General features: G+C 43.6%; 1 protein-coding gene across 1 annotated transcript in view; it reads left to right on the top strand.

Annotated features, from left to right (window-relative positions):
• DYTN (dystrotelin) overlaps positions 1 to 21628 on the top strand; it is a 45342-nt gene extending 23714 nt beyond the window's left edge. Inside the window, exons 5-6 of the mRNA XM_082260908.1 lie at positions 14967 to 15384; positions 21429 to 21628. Coding sequence (XP_082117034.1) covers positions 14967 to 15384; positions 21429 to 21532 — 522 coding nt within the window. The 3' untranslated portion in view covers positions 21533 to 21628. The remainder of the gene's footprint in view (positions 1 to 14966; positions 15385 to 21428) is intronic.
• The last annotated feature ends 4060 nt before the right edge of the window (positions 21629 to 25688 follow it).

The following is a 25688-nucleotide window of genomic DNA, read 5'->3' as shown; positions in this document are numbered from 1 at the left end:
ACCTGTGCCATGCCTATACCATCTGTGCCATGCCTATTCCACCACCTGCGCCATGCCTGTGCCATGCCTATTCCACCACCTGCGCCATGCCTGTACCATCTGTGCCATGCCTATTCCACCACCTGTGCCATGCCTGTACCATCTGTGCCATGCCTATTCCATCACCTGTGCCATGCCTATACCATCTGTGCCATGCCTATTCCATCACCTGTGCCATGCCTGTACCATCTGTGTCCTGCCTGTACCATCACCTGTGCCATGCCTGTACCATCACCTGTGCCATGCCTGTACCATCTGTGCCATGCCTATTCCATCACCTGTGCCATGCCTATACCATCTGTGCCATGCCTATTCCATCACCTGTGCCATGCCTGTACCATCACCTGTGCAATGCCTGTACCATCACCTGTGCAATGCCTATTTCATCACCTGTGCCATGCCTGTACCATCACCTGTGCCATGCCTGTACCATCTGTGCCATGCCTATTCCATCACCTGTGCCATGCCTATACCATCTGTGCCATGCCTATTCCATCACCTGTGCCATGCCTGTACCATCACCTGTGCAATGCCTATTCCACCACCTGCGCTATGGCCTTACCATCACCTGTGCCATGCCTATTCCATCACCTGCCCCATGCCTGTACCATCTGTGCCATGCCTATTCCACCACCTGTGCCATGACCTTACCATCACCTGTGCCATGCCTGTACCATCTGTGCCATGCCTATTCCACCACCTGCGCCATGCCTATTTCACCACCTGTGCCATGACCTTACCATCACCTGTGCCATGCCTATTCCATCACCTGCGCCATGCCTGTACCATCTGTGCCATGCCTATTCCACCACCTGTGCCATGACCTTACCATCACCTGTGCCATGCCTATTCCATCACCTGTGCCATGCCTATTCCACCACCTGTGCCATGACCTTACCATCACCTGTGCCATGCCTATTCCATCACCTGTGCCATGCCTATTCCATCACCTGCGCCATGCCTGTACCATCTGTGCCATGCCAATTCCACCACCTGTGCCATGACCTTACCATCACCTGTGCCATGCCTATTCCATCACCTGTGCCATGCCTGTACCATCTGTTCCATGCCTATTCCATCACCTGCGCCATGCCTGTACCATCTGTGCCATGCCTATTCCACCACCTGTGCCATGACCTTACCATCACCTGTGCCATGCCTATTCCATCACCTGTGCCATGCCTGTACCATCTGTTCCATGCCTATTCCATCACCTGCGCCATGCCTGTACCATCTGTGCCATGCCTATTCCACCACCTGTGCCATGCCTGTACCATCTGTGCCATGCCTATTCCATCACCTGTGCCATGCCTATACCATCTGTGCCATGCCTATTCCACCACCTGCGCCATGCCTGTGCCATGCCTATTCCACCACCTGCGCCATGCCTGTACCATCTGTGCCATGCCTATTCCACCACCTGTGCCATGCCTGTACCATCTGTGCCATGCCTATTCCATCACCTGTGCCATGCCTATACCATCTGTGCCATGCCTATTCCATCACCTGTGCCATGCCTGTACCATCTGTGTCCTGCCTGTACCATCACCTGTGCCATGCCTGTACCATCACCTGTGCCATGCCTGTACCATCTGTGCCATGCCTATTCCATCACCTGTGCCATGCCTATACCATCTGTGCCATGCCTATTCCATCACCTGTGCCATGCCTGTACCATCACCTGTGCAATGCCTGTACCATCACCTGTGCAATGCCTATTTCATCACCTGTGCCATGCCTGTACCATCACCTGTGCCATGCCTGTACCATCTGTGCCATGCCTATTCCATCACCTGTGCCATGCCTATACCATCTGTGCCATGCCTATTCCATCACCTGTGCCATGCCTGTACCATCACCTGTGCAATGCCTATTCCATCACCTGCGCCATGCCTATACCATCACCTGTGCCATGCCTATACCATCACCTGTGCCATGCCTATACCATCACCTGTGCCATGCCTATTCTACCACCTGTTCCATGCCTATACCATCTGTGCCATGCCTATTCCATCACCTGTGCCATGCCTGTACCATCTGTGCCATGCCTATACCATCACATGTGCCATGCCTGTACCATGACCTCAAAGTCATGCAATTTTTTTACCTCGTTTTTTGCCGCGAAGCAATACCTATTACATTTTTGTTTTTGCGCCCCCCCAAAAATTTTGAGCACCAGCCGCCACTGGATGCAGGAGTTAAGTTTGTCTCTACAGGGCAGCTGTCTGGAATAGTTGATACTCAGAGCTGCCTCGGAAGCCGTACCCAGACCCTGCATGGCAAAAGAATGAGCAGCATACTTGTCATGTGATCGTCAAGCATTGGGCTCTGCTTTTGGGGTTCCCCACACACCTAATGTACTGGCTTACTGGCCACAGGGCAGTTTACAGGTCCAAAGTTGTGTCACATCCCCTAGTATGAATCAGTCTTTGAGGATTCACTCAGTCAGTAAGCCAATAAATGGGGCAAATATATACTGGAACCTTTGGGCACTGGGCTCTGCATTATAGAGCTTTGCAGACTTGTTGGTACTGTGTCAGTTAGCCACAGAGTGGTCTCCAATTTTAAATCAGTGGTACAACCTCCAGTGTACTAAATCTTTAGTGTCTCCCTCTGATGCAGGTAAGTGGTGTATGTGATATAAGCTCTACTGGGGAAGTTATTCACATAGTATAATCCAAATATTAGAACAGTGGTTCCGCTTTCTGGATTATCCAGCCTCTGGCATTTTCTTAAGAAAGTATATCTCAGCAAGTTACAAATGGTATGTTAATTTCGAATGCTGCACTCCATGTTAATGGCTGCTTTCCAGACCTGTGCATTCTGAGGCTAAGAGCACTCTCATTACTTGGAGCAGAGGGGTTACTTCCACTGTACCCAGTCTCTGATAACCTGCATGGTCTGATGAACATTTTATAAGTTTCCATTGGACATTCTGCTCTGCCCTGGCATTCTCCAGTCCTTGTAATGTGCTTGTTAGTGGCAAAATGCTGTTTCCAAGCTCAGAGTTGTGATACAGTTCTTGTGTGTTCCACTTTCTAAACACAGACTCTATCACTAGACGTCTGTTTATTAGAAATGTATTTTTCATGTCACCTTTATTCACAGGCTACAGCATCCTACACAGACTTAAAACAAGTGACCCCTCATTTCAGTGTGACCCTGTTTCGTTCACTCATTAATGAGCTGTGTTGTCATTCCAGAACAGTAGGAATTGCCGCATGGCTCTGATTCATGAATTATTAAAATGTTTCCGCATATTTTCCTGAGGTGATGTCATCAACTTGTGTGAACTCAGTGCTGATGTCACTCATAGCACTCACACCTCTTCTTCTTTCCCTTGCTTCTGGAAGTAGAATTGTAATGTTACTGCTACTGCTGTGTTTTGGAACACCATGTGGATTCAGAGCAAATGTCTGTGGCCAAAACCCAGGGACCCCTATTTATATAGGTTCACCCCCATTACCAGCTTCTTTGGCATAAGTATTTGAGCCTGCTGTTTCTAATGGATCTACAAGGCCTCTTACCTCCACATCTGACATGTGTCAGTCTGTGTGCAGGTAATGACTCAGCCTGCTTACAGACATTCAGAACTTTTTACTGCTACCTCTTCAGCAGCATATACCTCTGACCCTGCTAGTACTTTACCTTTAAAGTGTTAATTCTTCTTTTCATAAAAAAATAAAAAGGGAACTAACGCCATACATCCTCCCTACCCCTTCTTCCGGACTCCGCTGTACTTATCTCTGGGGATTCTAAACTGTCAGTGCACACGCAACTAGGCCAGTAGACCAGAAAATTGAAATCCCACTCTACCTCTTCTTAGTGCAATTATTCCAGGACAGACCAGAGTGATTCACTGTGCAGCTACGGACAAAGCAGAATCTTTCTGGTCTTGTCCCAGGAGTGCTGATTAGAGATGAGGGAGAAGAGCACAGGTATAAATTCCCTAGACAGCTGGACTGGCTGCATGGGCACTGACAGCTCAGCAACCCCAGTGAGTAAAGTGAGTACTAGGGAATAGGGAGGGTTTATGGTGTTTATTAATCTTTTCATTCATCTGAAAAGGTGAAATAACACTTTAAGTATACCTGTGGCTCATATTATTTTTTCTGATTTGATTCAGAACCTTCACAGCCTACTCCTGTGGGATCTCTTTTAATCAGGTCATTGATGATTCTGACATGCTCAATGTTTTCATTTAATCGGATTAACATTGTCTGCTTTACTACACCCATGGGAGGTCCATCTGATGAATTTGCCTTCATGACCGTCTCCTGATTATGTGAGACAGTATTAACTCTGAAAAGGGTGTTGGCAGGTGTAGTTCCTACTCCAACCAGCAGGTGGTGTCTTGCCATGATCAGAGGAGGTGCTTTGTAGTCCAACTTTTGGTCTGAATTTCTATAGGATCAAGTTTGATATATGTAGGCCATATTACCTTTCATGAGAGGGGCAGTTTTTTATGCTTTTTTTTATATACTTTATTAGCTTTTACTGTGCAATATTTGTTTTTTAAATGTAGGCCACTATTTTTTTTTGTTGAGGGGGGGAGGGGGGCAGTTGTGAGCAACGCCCCCCCAAAAAGGATACTGTGCTAAACCTGTAGGTAAATAGGAGGATCAGAACCTTTGCTGAGTGAAAGAGTGGGATTAATAATAAAGTTGGCAGTGTCTCCACCCAGGACAGGGCCTCTGTGAACAGAGGAGATCCCCTTCTTGCATATAACATTAACCATAAGCATATAGATGCACACCAGTGATGAAGTAATACAAGCTTTTGTAGTGATGTGATAATTTCTTTGCCCATTTTCCAAGTGTATACTCCTGTTATGCAGTGCTTGTTTTGCCCTTTTCCAATATGGCTACTGCAAGGAGAATAAGATCATCAAGAAGAGCAGAGGTAGGGCAAGGATTCTTGGGTAGTTGTGGAAGAGAGAGAGTATATGTTGAGGGAGAACAGTGTATTCCTGCTGGGAGAGCACAAACTGTAAGTTGCTGCAGCCTCCCCTCACTGAGACATACATAGAGACTGTTAATGATTTCATGTTTCTGTTCGGAAAATACCTTTTGTTGGATGGTTCACTGAATGCTATTTCTTCAATACATGGACTTTCAAATACAATGCTGTGTGGATTACTGTCTATGTGGATGATACACTGCTCAAAAAATTAAAGGAACACTTTGAGAACACATCAGATCTCAATGAGGAAAAATACCATGCTGAATATCTATACTGATATGGACTGGGTAATGTGTTAGGAATGAAAGGATGCCACATCGTTTGATGGAAATGAAAATTTTCAACCTACAGAGAGCTGAATTCAAAGACACCCTGAAAATCAAAGTGAAACAATGATGCAGCAGGCTAGTCTATTTTGCTGAAATTTCACTGCAGGAACTCAAAATAGTACTCAGTAGTTTGTATGGCCCCCACGTGCTTGTATGCATGCCTGACAATGTGCATGCTCCTAAAGAGATGACGAATGGTGTTCTGGGGTTTTTCCTTCCAGATCTGGACCAGGGAATCACTGAGCTTCTGAATAGACTAGGATGCAACCTGGTAGCATCGGCTGGACCAAAACATAATGTCCCAGAGTTGTTCTATTGGATTTAGGTCAGTCAAGAGTGGGGGCCATTCAATGGTATGAATTCCTTCATCCTCCAGGAACTGGCTGCATACTCTTGCAACATGAGGCTGGGAATTGTTGAGCACCAGGAGGAACCCAGGACCCACTGCACCAGCATAGGGTCTGACAATGGGTCCAAGGATTTCATCCCATACCTAATGGCAGTCAGGGTGCCATTTTCTAGCCTGTAGAGATCTGTGCGTCCCTCCATGGATATGCCTCCTCAGACCATCACTGACTCATAACCAAACAGGTCATGCTGAACGATGTTACAGGCAGCATACCCTTCTCCACAGCTTCTCCAGACTCTTTCACATATGTCACATGTGCACAGGGTGAACCTGCTCTCATCTGTGAAAAGCACAGGGCACCAGTGGCGGACCTGCCACTTCTGGTGTTCAGTGGCAAATGCCAATCGAGCTCCACGGTGGTGAGTAGTGAGCACAGGGCCCACTAGAGGACGTCTGGCCCTCAGGCCACCCTCATGAAGTCTGTTTCTGATTGTTTGCTCAGAGACATTCACACCAGTAGCCTGCTGGAGGTCACTTTGTAGGGCTCTTGCAGTGTTCATCCTGTTTCTCCTTGCACAAAGAAGCAGATTCCGGTCCTGCTGATGGGCTAATAAAAACTGGACAGCCCTGCCCAGTTTTCCTAGAGTAACTGCCTGACGCCTGAAATCTCCTCCAAGCTTTTAAAACTGTGCTGGGAGACATAGCAAAACTTCTGGCAATGGCATGTATTGATGTGCCATTCTGGAGGAGTTGGACTGGCTGTGCAACCTCTATAGGGTCCATGTACCCCCTTATGCTATCAGTAGTGACACTGACTGTAGCGTAATGCAAAACTAGTGAAAAACAGTCAGAAAAGATGAGTAGGGAAAAAAAAGTCAGTGGCCTCCACCTGTAAAACCATTCCTGTTTTGGAGGTGGTCCCATTGTTGTTCATCTGATGCACCTGTTGTTAATTTAATAAATACCAAAGCAGCTGAAACTGATTAACAACCCCCTCTGCTACATAACTGACCAGGAATTTAATTGACTTGATGCTATACTCTGAATAAAAAGTTTTCCTTTCATTTTTTTGAGCAGTGTACATTTCTCAATTGGGTTTTCACTTGCTATTCACAAGCCCCAATTGAGTGGAGGCACTAGCGCTTGTTAGAAATCCTGTCCTGATCACACAGATTATAAACCATCATACCCCAGTAGCCACAGAGAGTGAAAAGAATAACTCTACACTTTATTTAAAACCACTTCCATACCGGGCGCTTTCTGGCACTCCGCTCATACATGTAAAAATCATCATTTTTTTTGCTAGAAAATTACTTGGAACCCCCAAACATTATATATTTTTTTTAGCAGAGACCCTAGGGAATAAAATTGCGGTCATTGCAACTTTTTATGTCACACGGTATTTGCGCAGAAATTTTTCAAACGTGTTTTTTTTTTTTAAAAAAAAACTGTTTTATGAATTAAAAAAAAAAAAACACTTAAGTTAGCCCAATTTTTTTGTATAATGTGAAAGATAATGTTACGCTGAATAAATAGATACCTAACATGTCACTCTTTAAAATTATGCACACTTGTGGAATGACGCCAAAATTCGGTACTTAAAAATCTCTATAGGCAACACTTTACAAATTTTTACAGGTTACCAGTTTAAAGTTACAGTGGAGGTCTTGGGCTAGAATTGTTGCTCTCGCTTTTAACGTTCACAGTGATACCTCACATGTATGGATTGAACTCCGTTTACACATTTGGCCGCGACGTACGCATGCGTTCGCTTCTGTGTGCGAGCACGCTGGGACAGGGGCACTTTAATTTTTTTGTTTATTGTTTATTTTATTTTTTAATTTAACACTTTCCCTTTAATTTTTTTATTTTTATTGATCATTTTTATTCCTATTACAAGGAATGTAAACATCCCTTGTAATAGGAATAGTGAATGACAGGTCAGATCTCTCCTACAGGCTAAAGCGTAAAAAAAAACAAAACATCTCGGCTATTCAGCTGAGATCAGTGCAGTATTGAAAACTGACAAGCTGGGCGTGACGTCATTACGTCGCGCCCGAACCTCCGAGAGTAATAGAGACTGCTGGGGACAATCTGGTCCTCGCAGTCTCTATGGTGTACTTCTGCTGGCGGCCGATTCCCTCCTCGGCTCGCCGATCGCACGGGCGAGCTAATAGAAGCACCGGAGGGTGGTGGGAGTCGCCAACTGAAAAAAATGAAAAAAAAAAATGATATCTGAATGATGCAGGCAGCTGCAGGCATCATTCAGATATGTCCACCTAAAGCCCAGGACTTCATATGACGTCCAGCAGTAAGGAAGTAGTTAAGAAAAGATTACTAACAGTACATACTGTACATTTAATATACAAACTGATATCTTCAGTAAAGGACCAGATAGGAGTCCTTGTGGAATGGTGCACATATAACCAGATATATTAATTTGTGACTATGATGTTTCTGTGGCAGCTTTTGGTGTGATTTGTAGGTTCTCCTTCTCATCCCTCTCATTCTATCTCTCTCCTCTTTTGAGACCTACTGTATTCACCTGTTTTCTTTATCGGCCTCTTGAACCAGTATCACACTTTACCTGGCAGTGCAGTCATCAGAAATTTTGGGGCCCCTTACACAGCTTTAAGCCTGGGCCCCCTGGGCCTGACCACCAAGTTACATCCTTCTACTCCTCTGCCTGTGGCTGTGAATGCATATAGTTGAATGCTAGGATGCCAGGCGGTCCTAGCAAACAATAATTTTGACAGCGGCGGCCAGCGGGAGTCAGGAGCCAGTGCAGTGGGTGACACCAGCGAGAGTCGGGACTAGTTGCCGATGTAGGGGAGGAAAGGAAAAACTTGGAGCTAGGGGAGGAGGTGTCAACTTGGAGCCTGGGCATCTCTTGGGACTACTACATCTATATGGGATGTACCCCCCTGATGGTGGCCCTGCTGTCTAGTTACCCTACTTTCTCTCCTCTGAAATACCCACTATATTTCTTGGTGACTTTAACATCCCTGTTAACAGTTCATCTACATCTCAATGTCTCAATGTCTTAACTTACCCTGATCTTTTGGCCTGAAACAATGGACACACAGTTCCACGCTCACAGATGGTAAAACCCTTGACCTTGTATTTTCCTATCTCTTATTTACCTTACTTCTGGTAACCTCAACCCCCTTTTTTTTCTCTGATCACAGCCTCATCAGTATCACAGTGTCCTTGTCCTCAACCACCTATTCCTCCAAGCATGAAACAATTACTCATAGAAACGTTTGCCACTTTAAAGTGTTTGTAAAGGCTCCGAGTTTACCTTTATGCATTCTGTTGAAGGAGGTAAAAAACCTTCTCTGTGTAGAAGCCCCCAAGCCCCCCTAATACTTACTTTAGCCTAATCGTGATCCATCAATGTGCACAAGAGCCTTTGCTCTCTGGGGCTCCCACTCCTCATTGGCTTAGGCAGCAGTGGGAACCATTGGCTCCACCACTGTCAATCACAGCCAGTGAGCCAATGAGGAGAGAGAGAGGGCTGGGCCAAGCTTCGGCTCTGTGTGTGGTTGGGAGCGAGCTTGCTCAGGTTCCCCCATAGAAAGTTGCTTGCTGCTAGGGGACCCAAGAGGAGGAAGAGGATCCGGGCTGTTCTGTGCAAAACCACTGCACAGAGCAGGTTAAGTATGACATACTCGTTATTTTAAAATAAATGGGAGCCTTTATTATCACTTTAACCGTTCACTTCTCTATTCTGCTTCTCACCACTTCTTTGACAAAATCTTACCCTTGTTCTGTCCTAACCTGGCTATCTCTAACTACACTCAGAATGAGGCCTGACCTTTACATCCTTGGCAAACTGACGACGCCAGAAACTTCAAGAGACATATCCGTGCTCTTGAGCGACTGTGACTTAAACCCAAATCCCGGCAGGACTTTACTATACAAATCTGCCTTCCTAAATTACAATTCCTGACTCTATGCTGCCAAACAAACCTACTTTGTCACACTACTATTAATGCTTTGTTATCCAGTCATTGTTGTCTGTTCTCTACTTTTAACTCTCTCTGCCTTGTCCCCCAACCCTCTCCACCCACCAACTTACTCACTGCCCAAGAGATTAACAATCACTTTGAAAACAAGATCGATGCAATTCTTTGGGACACCTTCACTGTACAGATATCTTCCCCACTTAACATACCCTGCCTAACAGCACATTCCACACTTTCTTATTTTTAACTGGCTACTACTAAAGAGGTTACCAAACTTTTCTTACTATTATGGTCACCCTATACTTTTATCCTATGCTTTCTCACTCTTATCTTTAATCTCTATCTACTTGCACCTTACCCATGCACAAATAACACTATACTTAAAAAGCCCTCACTGGACCCCACTAACCTGAACAATTTAAGACCCATCTCTTTGCTCCTATTTACCTCTAAACTTTTAGAATGCTTAGTCTATAACCGCCTGATCTCCTACCCCACTGAAAACAATCTTCTTGACCCCTTAAAGTCTGGGTCAATATGGGTCACAGCACTCCACAGAAACTGCCCTACTACAACTCACTAATGATTTACTAACTGCTAAAACTAAAGCCCATTACTCCATACACTTACTGCTAGACCTCTCTGCGGCCTTTGATGCTGTTAACCACCTACTTCTTCTCAATAAACTCCACTCCCTTGGCCTCCAAGATTCTGCTCTTTCCTGGTTCTCCTCCTATCAATCACAGTTCTCTTCAGTGTTACTTGTAACTCTGTCTCTTCCTCTCCACTTCCTCTTTCTGTAGGGGCCCCCCAAAGCTCTGTTCTTGGACCCCTTTTATGGCTTCCAATACTAACTCTATGCTGATGACACTCAAATCGATCTCTCTACTCTTCACCTCACCTTTAGTCTCCTCTCACAGTACTTGTGTACTAACTGACTTATCTCCATGGAGGTTGTACCACTTCCTCAAATTACATTTTCTAAAACTGAACTAGTAATATTCCCACCTGCTCATGCCCTCCTACTTGACATTTCCAACAGGATCAATAATACAACGTTCAGTCCCTCTCCTCACGCCAGGGTACAAGGTGTAATCCTAGACTCTAACCTGTCCTTTTGGCTCCAAATCCAATAACTATCAAAAATCTTGAAGACTTCACCTCCATAACATTTGTAAAATTTGCCCCTTTTTAACTAATGAAACAAGCCAAACTATTCATTCATTCCCTTGTTACCTTTCACTCAATGTGTGCCACCCCAATCTGCCAATCTCTTCACTAGCTTCTGAATATCCAGTAAATTAAATTCAAAATACTAACAACAACATACAAAGCCATTCACAACTCTGCCCTGAGCCACATCACCAATCTTGTCTCCAAATATAACCCAAACTGTCCTCTCCGTTCCTCCCAAGACCTCCTGCTCTCTAGCCCTCTTGTCTTCTCCTCACATGCTTGTCTCCAGGACTTTGTCAGAGCCTCTCACATCCTTTGGAACTCTCTACCTCACTCTGTCTGGCTATCTCCTACTCTGGCCACCTTTAGGCAATCCCTGAAAACTCATCTTCTCAGGGAAGTCTATCATGCCTCCGACTAACAATTGAACTTTAAATTCTTCCATCAGCTTATCCCCCATATTTATTACCTTTTGTACCACTTTCTCCACCCTACTAGGCTATAAGCTCCTATGAGTAGGGCCCTCTTAGCCCTCTTGTATTTTATTATATTATAACTGCACTGTCTCCTTTTAGATTGTAAAGCACTGCGGAAACTGTTGGCACTATCTAAATCCTGTATAATAATAATAATGATAATCATAATACTTCTAAAGTCCCTGCACATCCATTGTGCTACTATGTGTCCTCACTCCTGCCTTTTCTAATATATAGGTGTATAAATCTCTCCCGCCCTTTTATAACCACTTGACCTCTGGAAGATTTACCCCCCCCCCCCTCATGACATGGCCATTTTTTGCGATACTTTAACTGACAATTGTGGGGTCATGCGACGCTGTACCCAAAAAAGATGTATGCCTTTTTTTCTCACAAATAGAGCTTTCTTTTGGTGGTATTTGATCATCTCTGCGTTTTTTTTTTATTTTTCCGCAATAAACGAAAAAGACCAACATTTTTGAAAAAACACAACATTTTTTACTTTCTGCTATAAAACATATCCAAAAGAATGTAAAAAATCTAATTTCTTCATCAATTTTGGCCAATATGTATTCTGCTATATACAGTACTTATTTTTTAAGTTTGGTTAAAAAAAATCCAAATAATCATGTTTTTATTGGTTTGCTAAAAATTATAGTGTCTACAAACTATGGGAGGTAATGGAATATTTTTATGTATAATCACAGCAGAAGCGTGTCGCCAGCGCCGCGCATACACACCCCAGACTCGGAAGTGCAGGATCATGTACTAGTTATGTGATCCTGCGCAGCAGAGCCGCCTTGCCGCCGTATATATAATATAAGTTATATGGTCAGCAAGGGACTTGATACTCCACCCTTCTTCTTGAGGTCAAGGGGTGTCCTCCACATTGTTGTTTAGGTCCATCGTCCTTCAGATAGCTATTTTGCTCTAGGGGTGCTACCTTTAGTGCTGTGGAACACAGATTCATTCTTGGTGTCTTGTACTTGTTAGTAGCAAAACTCTCCCTTTTCATTTAGCATATTTTGGATATTGATACCTTTTGATAATCTTCTAGTCAGATTTCACTCAGTGGGTGTTGTCCACCCCTCAGATGGATTGCATTTAGTTGTCCCAAAAATATCATAATTACTATATTCCTGCATTCCTCAATGGTTGATGAAGAAAATAAGATTTTTGAATTTACAGTAAAAAATGTTTCTTGATGTTGATTGGGGGACACAACTCCCACCTCTCTGTGTTTATTGGCCCTATGTACTGCTTGCACACAATACTGAAGCATGACCGTTTCCAACAGATGTGCATACTAAATTAGTAGGCTCACATGTGTTACGAAGAGTCCCAAGTTCTGATATTGCTCTTTCCTGTCCCTTCACATGCTAATTCACCTCATGGTTTTATGGAGGGAAAACTCCACATAGCCACATGAATAATTTCTAACAATTTTGTAGAGGTACATCTTGCTAGAAACAATACAACCACAGCATCTTCGCCTAAGCAAGCAATGTCCACACTCAGCCTTCATCAACATGATCATATCCCACACACCTGCTTGATGGTTAGAACTTTTGTAGGAGACAGGCATGCATGCATTCTTTTCATAATGTAGCTGTATAGTAACCCTTGACAGCAATAAATAACTATATTCGTCCAATGTGTAATGTTTTAATGATTCCCTGCATAGTTCTTTTATAGACAGGGCTTTTTTCAGTGGGAACGCGGGGGGATGCGGGAGGACGCGGGAGGACGAGGGGGAACGCAGTTCTCCACACCTCTAGCATTGAATGTATGTAATGGCAAGGAGTGCTGAGGTATGCTGAAGGGTCTATTGATGCTGGCTGCTGGCGGTTCAATCATCGCTGGTGGGGGTTCTTTTTTTGTGTGGGGGTCTGTGTCGATAGGTAGGTCTATTGTTGCTGGTGGGGTCAATTGTTGCTGGGAGAGATTTACTGTTGAGGGAGAGGTCTATTGTTGCTGGCTGCTGGGAGATCTGGTGTTTTATTTTTTTGTGGGGGTCCATTGTTGCTGGGGGTGGAAGTATATTGTTGTGTGAGGAATCTATTGCTGCTGAAGGGGGTTTATTGCTGCTGGGGTGGGGTCTATTGTTGCTCACTGTTTTACTGTCTTTCTTGTTATCATTAACTCATTCCATACAAATTACTTAGTAGCACAAAATTATATTTGGTTTTGTAGTCTCTAAAAGGGGCAGTACTAGGAGGTGGGTAGGGGGTTGAAACAAGGGATGGTGCTCAGAGGTAGGTAGTGGGCAGAGACAAGGGGTGACTCAGAAGGGGGGAGTTCCTGCACCTGTTCTTTGAGAAAAAATGCCCTGTCTATAGATATAGCTAAAAAAGCTATAAAACTTACACAATTACTATAATTTCATAGAATATTTATATAGAATACTTAAAGAAAAAGAAAAAGAAAAAAGAAAAAGCTGTGCTAATCTGAGGTGGAACAACCAAATGTCCCAAAAAATGAATAATTGGAAAACTGTAATCAATCATGGACAATAACCACAAATTGTCACAGCTAAATAGAAATCACAAATAAAGTGAGCAAATATTAACAAATATTAAAATGAAATCTCTCTTCAATGAAGTGTGAATTATCCCAATTATTTGCATGCAATAAATACAGGTCACAAAAAACAAATATAGTAAATTAATCACAAAGGTTATAACAAAAAATAGTGAAATATTGAACAAATAACTCATCCCCAATATAAGTCATTTGTGACGAGCGTGTAGGGTCCGGCCTGCTGACGTCGCCTCGCTTCCCAGAAGGACGGGCTAGTCTATGAGCCGGCCGGCTTATTTGTTTCGTGCAGTTTTATTTCCTGCACAATGTGAGTTATTTTACCATTTATTTTAATAAATTATATACGGTTTAACACTATGGAGCCTATCATGTTTTTTTGAGATTACCGGACATATCATAAGGGTTAGTGCCATGGAACATCGCTGTCCCAGTTGGTTGGCTGAAGAAAACAATCTCTCCTAAGGATGATATGAGCTTTTGCTCTACACAAGCCTAGTTCCTCTGATTTCTGGTAAGCTCGTGAATATGCTAATTTAACCGGAGCACCGTGGTGAAGCCAGTATTGCTGAAAATCATTATTCACCTTTATTTTCTACTATTCACCATCTTGGGACTCTCAACTACAAGGGACTTTCACTCAATTTAGGTTATTTGTTCAATATTTCACTATTTTTTGTTATAACCTTTGTGATTAATATTTCACTATTTTTTGTTATAACCTTTGTGATTAATTCACTATATTTGTTTTTTGTGACCTGTATCTATTGCATGCAAATAATTGGGATAATTCACACTTAATTAAAGATAGATTTCACTTTAATATTTGTTAATATTTGCTCACTTTATTTGTGATTTATATTTATCTGTGACAATTTGTAGTTAAGGTCCATGATTGATTACAGTTTTTCAATTATTCATTTTTTGGGACATTTGGTTGTTCCACCTCAGATTAGCGCAGCTTTTTCTTTTTCTTTACTTATGTTTGGTGGTATCTCACTATAAGCTGCAGCTTTATTATCTCTGGCCCCATTAACGCAGTTATACACTGGTGTTATATAGAATACTTACTTTTGTGAAATCCTGCTTGAAACAATATTCTAAATATATCTCATATACTGTTTTTTAGGGTATACTTTATTTCTCTAAGATGAAACAAAAAATGGATCAAAGGACACCAAGGTTTCCAAATTCCATTAGTTTGGATGACCGTGAATTTAACAAGACTAGGGTATCCATCCAAAGGAGCAAGAAGAGTTGTCATCTCAATTTAGAGAGAGAAAATGACCATCTGAAGGTGCGAAATAAACAGACACTGACACATATGAGACACTTGTGTGAGTCCATTAAGATTTCTACTAGCTATAAAGGAAATTACACACTAGGAACTGAAATGAGGCCTGAAAAAAGTAGCTTCGTTATAAAAGATACAATAAGCAACCAACCTACACATGGTCCTCAAGAGTCGTCTGTGAAGAATGAGGAAGATGAGCTCAAGGAGTTAATAGAAAAACTGAAAGATGCATTATCTCTCCAAATACAGCCAGGTAATGTAGTTATTAACCTCTGGCTACAGGAATATGACATTTCATATTCTTCTAGCAGATTTTATGGCAAATCTCTACTAATATGAGACACACAACATCATTTAAGAACTTCTTTGAGCATCATTACATACCTTTAACAATCATTTTCCATTACTTTTCAATCCATGTTCTCTGTGGCAGTCCCAGGGGTGTGCTTGAGTGTGCTATAGTGAACCCAAAATTTCTTTAAGCACCTCAATCCAGTGGACCCCTGCTTCATTAGCAAAAAAATCCCATTAACACTATGCTTGCAATAGTGCTTCCTTCCTCTGTTGAGAAGAGTACTCCCCCCGCCCAACAAATAAACTATAGTGCTGGCAGCTATAAGTAAGCTTTGCAGAGCCAGGTGCCCAGGTAAGTATAACTACAGAATACCAATGCTGAAAATTGCCTGCTCTGACACTTACTGGGGGGTATAGTACTGGGTGTTTTTTGCTGAGGGTTATTGCTTGCCCTGATTCTTACTGGGAGTTACTGCCGGGGGTTTATTATTGCTGGCCCCAACACTTGCTGGGGGTTCTTGTACTGGCAGTTTTTGTGCTAGAGGTTATTGCTTGCCCTGACATTTGCTGGAGATTATTGTAGAGGGTTATCATTGCTGAGCATAACACTTGCTGGTAGTTATCACTGTCCCTTAAAAATGTATTGGAGGTTTTTTCTGTGGTTTATCATTTCCAACATTGACACTTGCTTGGGGTTATCCTAACTGTTCCTGATACCTGATGGGGGTTGTCATTGCTGGCTCTGACACCAATGCTGGGGGATATTATTACCACGGACACCATCAATAGGGCTTGCTTTAATCCAACATTTTTTTCAACTGTACCCCCTAGGCTCCATTTCATATAAAACTTACCAAAACATAAGGGGAAAAGGTGGCATGCTACATTCCACACATCATTCATATAAATGTATTATTTATTTTAACTTTAAAATATATATTTTTTTATTATTATTATATTATTTTTTTATTTTAAATATGTTAGGAATTTTGAATAATACCAGCTGTGGCAAATGTAAAAGGACACTGGCTAAAGCCAATATACAAATATACATGGATACAGGGCCGATCCTGGGCGGGTTCACGGGGTGCACCGCACCCAGGCGCCGCAAACTGAGGAGGAGGAGGGGCGCCGAAGCTCCGGTGGCAGAGTCCCTTCCCTCCCTCCTCCTCTCCTTTTGTGCGGTTACTGTAGCGGCAGTATACCAGCGGGGGGAGGGGGGCATCCCGACTCCCACGGGTGCCACTCACTGGAGGGTCCGTGCAGGTCTCCTGTCACGTTCGTCTGCAGACTGTAGTACACCTGTGCCTGAGCCAGAGTCGGGGGGCGGAGCTGGGAGGCGCCGAGGCGGTCCTAGGTACGGATAACTTACTGCTTACCACTTGTTCACACTGTGGAAACAGCTGCCACTAGAGAGTATAGGCGGGCAGGAGGGGCGACATATAGGAGAACCGATCTCCTCCTGGTTCCTGCAGGGCTTTCAGTGGCTGCAGGGGCGGGATTAGTTCTACCATATGCCGCCCCACCTGACCTCCTATCCAGCCTGGTGCTAGCTAGCTCAGCTGTATTCACGATGTTAACAAGTGACAAGCAGTGATTCGTACCTGGGACCGCCTCCCAGCTCCGCCCTCCGACTCCGGCTTCGGCTCCCGCTTCTTGGCTGTTCCTTCCTAGCACTGCCACTGGGCAAGGTAGGAGAAATTCTCCCTGTCCTGAGGCCCCTCACGGACAACACAATCTCTGCCACAGCAGAGTCTAAGTAAGGATATACACTGTCTAGCGAGTTCCAGGTGTCCTACTATCACTCTGCTCCCCCCCCGCCCCATACTTCCCCCCTCCCATTATGCTGCTCCCTCCATACTGCCCCCCTCCTGGCACACTGTCCCCTATACTGCCCTCCACTGCCCCCCTCCTGGCACACTGTCCCCCTATACGTCCATCCACTGCCCCCTCCTGGCACACTGTCCCCCTATACGTCCATCCACTGCCCCCTCCTGGCACACTGTCCCCCTATCCGTCCCTCCACTGCCCCCCTCTCTAATCATGCTGTCACCCCATACTGCCCTCCACTGCCCCCCTCCTTCATGCTGTCCACCTATACTGCCCCTTCCTGTCACACTGCCCCCCCCCCATACTGCCCTCCACTGCCCCCCCTCCCATCACACTGCCCCTCTCCCATCACACTACCTCCCTCCTGTCACACTGCCCCCCCCCATACTGCTGTCCACTGCCCCCTTCCCATCACATTGCTCCTCTCCAGTCACACTGGCCCCTCCCAACACACTGACCCCCTCAAATCACACTGCCCCCTCATACTGTCCTCCACGCCCCCCCCTGTCACACTGCCCCCCCTTCTGAAGGTGCCCCCTGTGCTCCCTCACCCAGATTGAGGCACCCGAATACAGAAGGTGTAACTGTGTGTGGCAAGTTTAGTGGGAGGATGTTAATGGAGAATGCGGAGCTGCAAAATGCCCCACTCCCCCGCAGCGCTACCGGCATCCCCTCTCCCCCTGATATCTCAGTAAAGCTCCAAAAATGGAGCTCCTAAAAAATTGTAAAAACAATAAAAAATAAAAATGTAAAATAAAATGGTAAAAAATTATTAAAAAAAACAAAACAAAATAACAAAAATTTTAAACTTCTGGCCCCGACCACTGTCATACTGACCATGTCCACTGCCATACTGACCACATCCACTGCTCTAATGACTATGTCTACTGCCCTACTGACCATGTCTGCTACAATACTGACCATTCCACTGCCATACTGACCACGTCCACTGCTCTAATGACTATGTCTACTTCTCTACTGACCATGTCCACTGCCATACTGACCATAGGTTGCATTTGGTGGTCACTGGTAAGCTGCATTTGTTGGACACTGGTAAGCTGCATTTGGTGGGCGCTGGCATTTAGTGAGCACTGGTAAGCTGCATTTGGTGGGCACTGGTAGGCTGCACTTGGTGGGCACTGGTAACTGCATTTCGTGGGCACTGATAGGCTGCATTTGGTGGGCACTGGTAGGCTGCATTTGGTGGGCACTGATAGGCTGCATTTGGTGGGCACTGATAAGGCTAAATTTGGTGGGCACTGGTAAGCTGCATTTGGTGGGCACTGGTAAGCTGCATTTGGTAGGAACTGGTAGGCTGCATTTGGTGGGCTCTGGCAGGCTGCATTTGGTGGGCACTGATAAGGCTGCATTTGGTGGGCACTGGTAGGCTGTATTTGGTGGGCTCTGGTAAGCTGCATTTGGTGGGCGCTGGTAGGCTGCATTTGGTTGGCACTGGTAAGCTGCATTTGGTGGGCTCTGGTAGGCTGCATTTGGTGGGCTCTGGTAGGCTGCATTTGGTGGGCACTGATAAGGCTGCATTTGGTGGGCACTGGTAAGCTGTATTTGGTGGGCACTGGTAGGCTGCATTTGGTGGGCACTGGTAGGCTGCATTTGGTGGGCTCTGGTAAGCTGCATTTGGTGGGCACTGGTAGGCTGCATTTGGTTTGGACTGGTAAGCTGCATTTGGTTGGCTCTGGTAGGCTGCATTTGGTGGGCTCTGGTAGGCTGCATTTGGTGGGCACTGATAAGGCTGCATTTGGTGGGCACTGGTAAGCTGTATTTGGTGGGCACTGGTAGGCTGCATTTGGTGGGCACTGGTAGGCTGCATTTGGTGGGCTCTGGTAAGCTGTATTTGGTGGGCACTGGTAGGCTGCATTTGGTGGGCACTGGTAAGCTGCATTTGGTGGGCTCTGGTAGGCTGCATTTGGTGGGCACTGATAAGGCTGCGTTTGGTGGGCACTGGTAAGCTGTATTTGGTGGGCACTGGTAGGCTGCATTTGGTGGGCACTGGTAAGCTGCATTTGGTGGGCACTGGTAGGCTGCATTTGGTGGGCACTAATGAGGCTGCATTGATCACTTGTATCATATCCGCAGTCTCTGACCATCTCTTGTATCAAGTCTGCAGTCTCTGACCATCTCCTGTCTGGGGGCTCTGTCTAACACACTCTCTAACTACAGATGCCCTCTCTGTGTCCATTAGATAGACCCCCCTCCAGTTCCCATTAGAGTACTCTGCTTCTCTTACTTTAATTTGTTTATTGTTAAGAGATAGTGGGAGGGTCCCGGGGTGAGGAAAGACTTCTTAGGGGAGCATCTCTGTGTTTGAGCCGTTGCCATAGAAACATTTGTAAAGGGGAGGAGATAGTAAGATGACCACGCCCATGTGGGGGCGCCAGAAATATTTCTGCACCCAGGCGCCTGTGACCCTAGGATCGGCCCTGCATGGATACATATACAGTTTCATGTAAAGGTTTATCCACCCTGTTCACATCACCTGTTTTGAATATATTTTTCAGTTTAAAAAGGCATGGGGAAAAAAAGTGACACGTTTTAACAAGTTTTAATTCTTAAAGACCAACTCCAGCTTTTCTTGGGCTTCCTCCCCATGCCCTTCTTCTTCACTTTCTGAACCCCCCCAGTTAAAAAAATCACTGTATACGTGCCTTAAAGAAGGAGGGCAGTAAAGCCCAAAACAACATTCGAAGCACATGGGTGAGCAACATGAATATCAAAATGTGGAGAGAACAAAAAGAGAGCTAACCCTGGTGTGCCATAATCCGAAGAAAATACAAAGAAAAGGGGAGGTATAGCAAATGCTAACCCAAAATTGCGGACTTTAAGGGCACATAAATGGATAGGCAGTGAGTTAAGTAAAAATTAAACATTTTATTAATTTATATATGTTAAAAAGAACACACAGGTGTAGACACACACCAACATATTAAAAAGGAGAAAAACATAGAGTGAAAACCCTCAATGAAGATTCACAGTATACATAGTGGGGTCATTGTCACTGTACAATACATATTTTAATAAGAGGTCATTTAGCAGAGTACTAGTCTGGAAAATGGTCGACGCGTTTCACGGTAAGCTTCGTCAGGACCACAAACGATTGTGCACCCTCTTAATAAGGAAAACATAGCAAAAAATTAATTAATAAGATACATTTATTTATTTCCTTTTACCAATTTATATGATCTGCGACCTTATTTTAAGAGTAACGTATTCATGTATATACCCCTGCCCCGCTGCCGCCTTTCATTCCTTACTAAGATTCCTAGGTAACCACTATATATATATAAATATAAACATACATATATAATTTTTCTCTCTTTTTTTGCTATATTTTTCTGCTATTTATATGGCTTATATGCTAATAAGCCTTTCTCCTGCAATGCTACCTTAACCATATTATCTTGTTACCTAGTATTCGATATTGGTGTGCGGTTGTCCTTTTGCCCACCATACCTGCCGTGAATCACACACAAATTTTGCACCCTAAGAGGTTGGTCCATTTATCATAAACATTACATGTTATTGTAACTTTGTACTTTTCTTTTTTTTTTATTAGATTTTGTTATGTTTATTGTATGTTATTAATTAATTTTTTGCTATGTTTTCCTTATTAAGAGGGTGCACAATCATCTGTGGTCCTCACGAAGCTTACCACGAAACGCGTCAACCATTTTCCAGACTAGTACTCTGCTAAATTACCTCTTATTAAAATATGTATTGTACAGTGACAATGACCCCACTATGTATACTGTGAATCTTCATTGAGGGTTTTCTCTCTATTTTTTTCTCCTTTTTAATATGCTGGTGTGTGTTTACACCTGTGTGTTCTTTTTAACATATATAAATTAATAAAATGTTTAATTTTTACTTAACTCACTCTCACTGCCTATCCATTTATGTGCCCTTAAAGTTTGCAATTTTGGGTTAGCATTTGCTATACCTCCCCTTTTCTTTGTATCAAAATGTGGAATTTATTTTGGTATAAACTTCCAAAATTTTGCTGATACGATGAGATGTGAATTTATCCAGTCTTACTCATCTCAGGTATCCTGCTTTGAATATTTGGTCTGCTCTAATAATCTCATATATCAGAAATATATACATGTATATAAATATAAATAACTAAGGTTTTTTTTTGTTTTTAATTTTCTCTTGTAGGACAAGTGCCTGAAATAAAACAGGAGTTTCTACATACTGCAGGGCAAGTTTGCAAGTCGTACTCTGACCTTATAGGAAAAGTTATTGAACCAACTTTAAAATGATATTTGGAAGGGTTAGCACTAAAATATACGTTATCAATTAGAATGTAACTCTATTTTTGCAAAATGCCATAAAAGCCATTTTGTGATTTAAAGCTTTTAAAAATATACATGTTTCTCTTTCATCTGTAGCCATCTACAATTTATTTGCTAGCAACAAATGTAGACCAATTTATATAAAAAAAAAAAACATTCAGCTCAATGTATTATATGACAATGATTAAATAATTTTTTAGAATTTATAGTCTAGTAGTGTATTTGAAATGTCTTTATATTGATGTGCCAAATTTAAATAAAAAAAAAATGAGGTTTACAATGATAGTCTGCTATGTGAACCAATGAGTGGTAAAGGGGGATACTTGGAGGAAAAATACTCAGGGTGGGCATCACCAGTGTAGTGATGTTCAATACTACTCTAAGGCTCCATTCACATATTGGCGTCCCAGGTCACAGTCAGAATCCCAAATCATTGCAAATTGCAGGACGCCCGTGCGATTCCCATGACTTGCAATGGCACCCCAAACGCGGCGCGATTTTCTTTTTCGATTGTCGCCTGAGGAATCGCGGTGAAATCCCGCAAACAGAATCATGGGGTGCCTGTCACCCAAAATAAGTTCTTGTACTTGTTCTTGGCATCCTGGATCGTGGTGATTCTGCCTGCGATCCGGGACACCAATATGTGAATGGAGCCTAAGAGTTGACAGTAGGCAGGATGATTATACAAAGGAAGCAGAACTGAAGACCCCAGGCCAGCTTCACAATATATTTAATACTTTACATATCTTTTGTCTGGTGAAAATACTTACTATGTGTGTCTTTCAGCTGAGTATTTATTTGACTTGTGTTGCTCTTTGTGTGGATTCCAAAATACTTTACAATACACCATCAGCAAAAGTCTACACCAGGGGTCTTCAAACTATGGCCATCCAGTTGTTCAGTAACTACAATTCCCATCATGCCTAGTCATGTCTGTGAATGTCAGAGTTTTACAATGCCTCATGGGATATGTAATTCCGCAACAGGTGGAGGGCCGTAGTTTGAGGATCCCTGGTCTACACGTTGCATTCAAAATTTCCCAGAATCCTTATCCCTATAATTTTGTTACTGGTTTTCTTCCACTATGTAAAGAATATCCTCAGCACCTCCCCATATACAAAAAACATTGTGTTAAACCAAGTCAAAATTGTTATTTTCAGCTTAAAAAGATGAGAACATGCAATCCCCCTGCTCTTCTTTTGAGATTAACCCCCCCCCCCTTCTGTTGCTACACTTACTCATGCAATTCTGCAGATTAAAGCCTCGTACACACGTGTCGAAATTCGTCCGGGAATTTTTATCCGACGACCGATCCGCCGATTTTCGGCTTGTTAGTATGATGCTTCCGACAACCGACTCCGACTTTTCGGCCGAAAAAATTCTGGTGTGCAGGCTATAAAATTTTTGTCCTCCGTCAAAACACGTCCGATTTTCGTCTCATTAGTACAGATTTCGACAGAGAAAAATCTTATGAGCAAGACTGGGCATGCTCAGAGAAGAAAGAACACAAAGAAAGCAATCCAACACATGATATCACTTCTGAAGTAGAATTCTGTCGGTCGACAAAATGCGTGTGCAGTCTAGAGCACATTCCAACCAACAAACACCACTCTGGACAAAAGATGGACGACCGGTCGGCGGAAATTCATTGCGTGTGTACTAGGCTTAAGGCCTCATGCACACTGGTTATTGCAAACGCTGTTTCTACTGACAGAAGAAAATCAGTGTTAAAATCTCACCTAAGCTGCATTTTTTCAAACAGCGTTCGGCTTTTTTTATTTTTATTTCATTAGCTAGAATTTTAAACACTGAAGTTGTAAACGTGTCTAGCACTTAGGTGCGTTTAGCTGCGTTTTTATGTCCAAAAGTTCCTCTTCTGAATGCAGTTGTTCTGCATTCAGGAGTGGGAACTTTGACTGCCTATAAACTTTGCTGCTCCTAAACTCCTCTAAAATCCTGAGGTGCATTCAGGGGCTTAGGCAAAAAGTGCCAAAAGCCCCAAAAACAACAGTTTAGGAGCAGCAGTGTGCATGAGGCCTAATACCGCAGGACATGTTTTATTTTCATTTGGATACAACATGGTAGTTGGTAAGTCACATTTACTACTTTATTGTTTAATATTACATACCAAAGTTCTAATTTTCTGTAAAGTTGAAGTCATCGCCCTGCTCCAGCTAATCATCCCAACAATAATTTTTTTCATTTTCAACTGTATTTGTAGTTATGTGCGGGAACGCAGGGGAACGCAGTTCTGGCACCTCCAGCACTGAAAATATGTAATAGCAAGGGGTGTTCTGGAGGATCTGTTGATATTGGCTGCTGTAGGATCCATTGGGGTCTATTGTTGCGGGGGGATCTTAAATTGCTGGTAGGGATCTACTGTTGAGAGAGAGGTCTATTGTTGTTGGCTGCCAGAGGGCCTCTTGATGCTGGCTGCTTGGAGATCTGGTGTTGCTGCTGGTGGGTTCTAATGTTTCTGGGTGTGGTATTTTGTTGTGGGTGGTCCATTGTTGCTGTATGGGGGTCTATTGTTGTGTGGGGGGTCTATTTTTTCCGGGCGGGGTCTATTGTTGTGTGGGGTATTTTGTTACTGGGACTGGATGTATTGTTGCTGTAGGGGATCTATTGTTGCTGGGTGGAGTTCATTGTTGCTGGGGGATCTATTTTTATGTGAGGGATCTATTGTTGCTGGAGGGTCTATTGTTGCTGGCTGCAGGGGATCTATTTTACTGTTTTCTTGTTATCATTAACAAATTCCATGCAAATTATTTAGCACCACAAAATGTATTCTTGGTTCTGTATTCTCTAAAAGGGACAGTACTGGGGGGTGGATAGGGGTGGAACCAAGGGACAGTGCTCAGAGGTGAGTAGGGGGTAGAGAAAAGGGGTGAATCAGTAGGGAAAATAAGCAGTACTGGGAGGTGGGTAGGGGTGGAACCAAGGGACAGTGCTCAGAGGTGAGTAGGGGATAGAGAAAAGGAGTGAATCAGAAATGAGGAGTTCCTGCACCTATTCTCTGAGAAAAAAGCCCTGGTTATGTGGCAATTTGGAACCACTCTCTTCTGGACTACAGAGTGGGAAGGTCTTTCTTTGGTGGCCTATGTGGCCGCCTGGTGACATGGATACTTTCTCATGAAACAATTAGCGGGGTTTTCACAGGGTTTTGAAAACTCCAGCAGCAGTATGGTGACTTCATGACTGCGGTGGGGGAGTGGAGTCTTCACTATCAGAATAGGTATGATGGAGGATCACATGAATGTGGGTTCAGGTAAGTTAAAAGAGGATTAGGAAGGATGTTTTTAAATGAGAATAGGTTAGGGGGAAGGAGGGAGTTTTTAAAATTTGCTTGGAGAAGAGCATTAAGTGTGCTTGGCCCTCAGTAGGCATAATATGGCCCTTTACCCACTTGCCGACCGTCCCATGCAGATTTACCGTGGCAGGGCAGCTGGGCTGTGCATAATCACTTAGATCTATGTGATTATGTGCACGTGGCACACCGCCGGAGCTACGCTCCTACTGTGATTAGACACAGTGAGAGCCAGACCTCAGGAGGAGTGGGCTTGATCGCCGCCGGCCTCCCACTGTCTTCAGAGAAACTGACAGGAGAGCCGCCTGCCTATGTAAACAAAGCATGCGGCTCTCCTGTCGCACAGGCACAGTGAGATTCTGTGTTTCAGCTCAGCTTAAACACCGATTTCTGTGTGCCTGTCACAGAGCCCCCCCCCCCCACAGTTAGTAAGCACATTGAGGCTTACATTTTATCCCTTGATCATCAACAGTGTTTACCCCTTCCCTGCCAGTGTCATTTATACAGTAACAGTGCATATTATTTAGCACTGATTACTGTAATAATGTCACTGGTCCCCAAAAAGTGTAAAAAATGTCAGTTAGGGGTCTGATCTTTCCACTGCATTGTCACAGTCCCACTAAAAATCGATGATCGCCGCCATTACTAATAAAAACAAGTAAAAAAAAAGTCCAAAAATCTATCCCGTAGTTTGTAAATGCAATAACTTATGCACAAACCAATTAAAATATGCTTTTTGGGATTTTTGTTTTATACCAAAAATATGTAGCAGAATACAAATTGGCCTAAACTGACAAAAAAAATTAGATTTAAAAA

The sequence above is a fragment of the Pelophylax lessonae genome (genome assembly GCF_965119305.1).
Source record: "Pelophylax lessonae genome assembly, chromosome: 6".
In the NCBI taxonomy this organism is placed as follows: domain Eukaryota; kingdom Metazoa; phylum Chordata; class Amphibia; order Anura; family Ranidae; genus Pelophylax; species Pelophylax lessonae.
The sequence above is the reverse complement of the archived record's forward strand: the minus strand, read 5'-3'. Positions and strand labels throughout refer to the sequence as shown.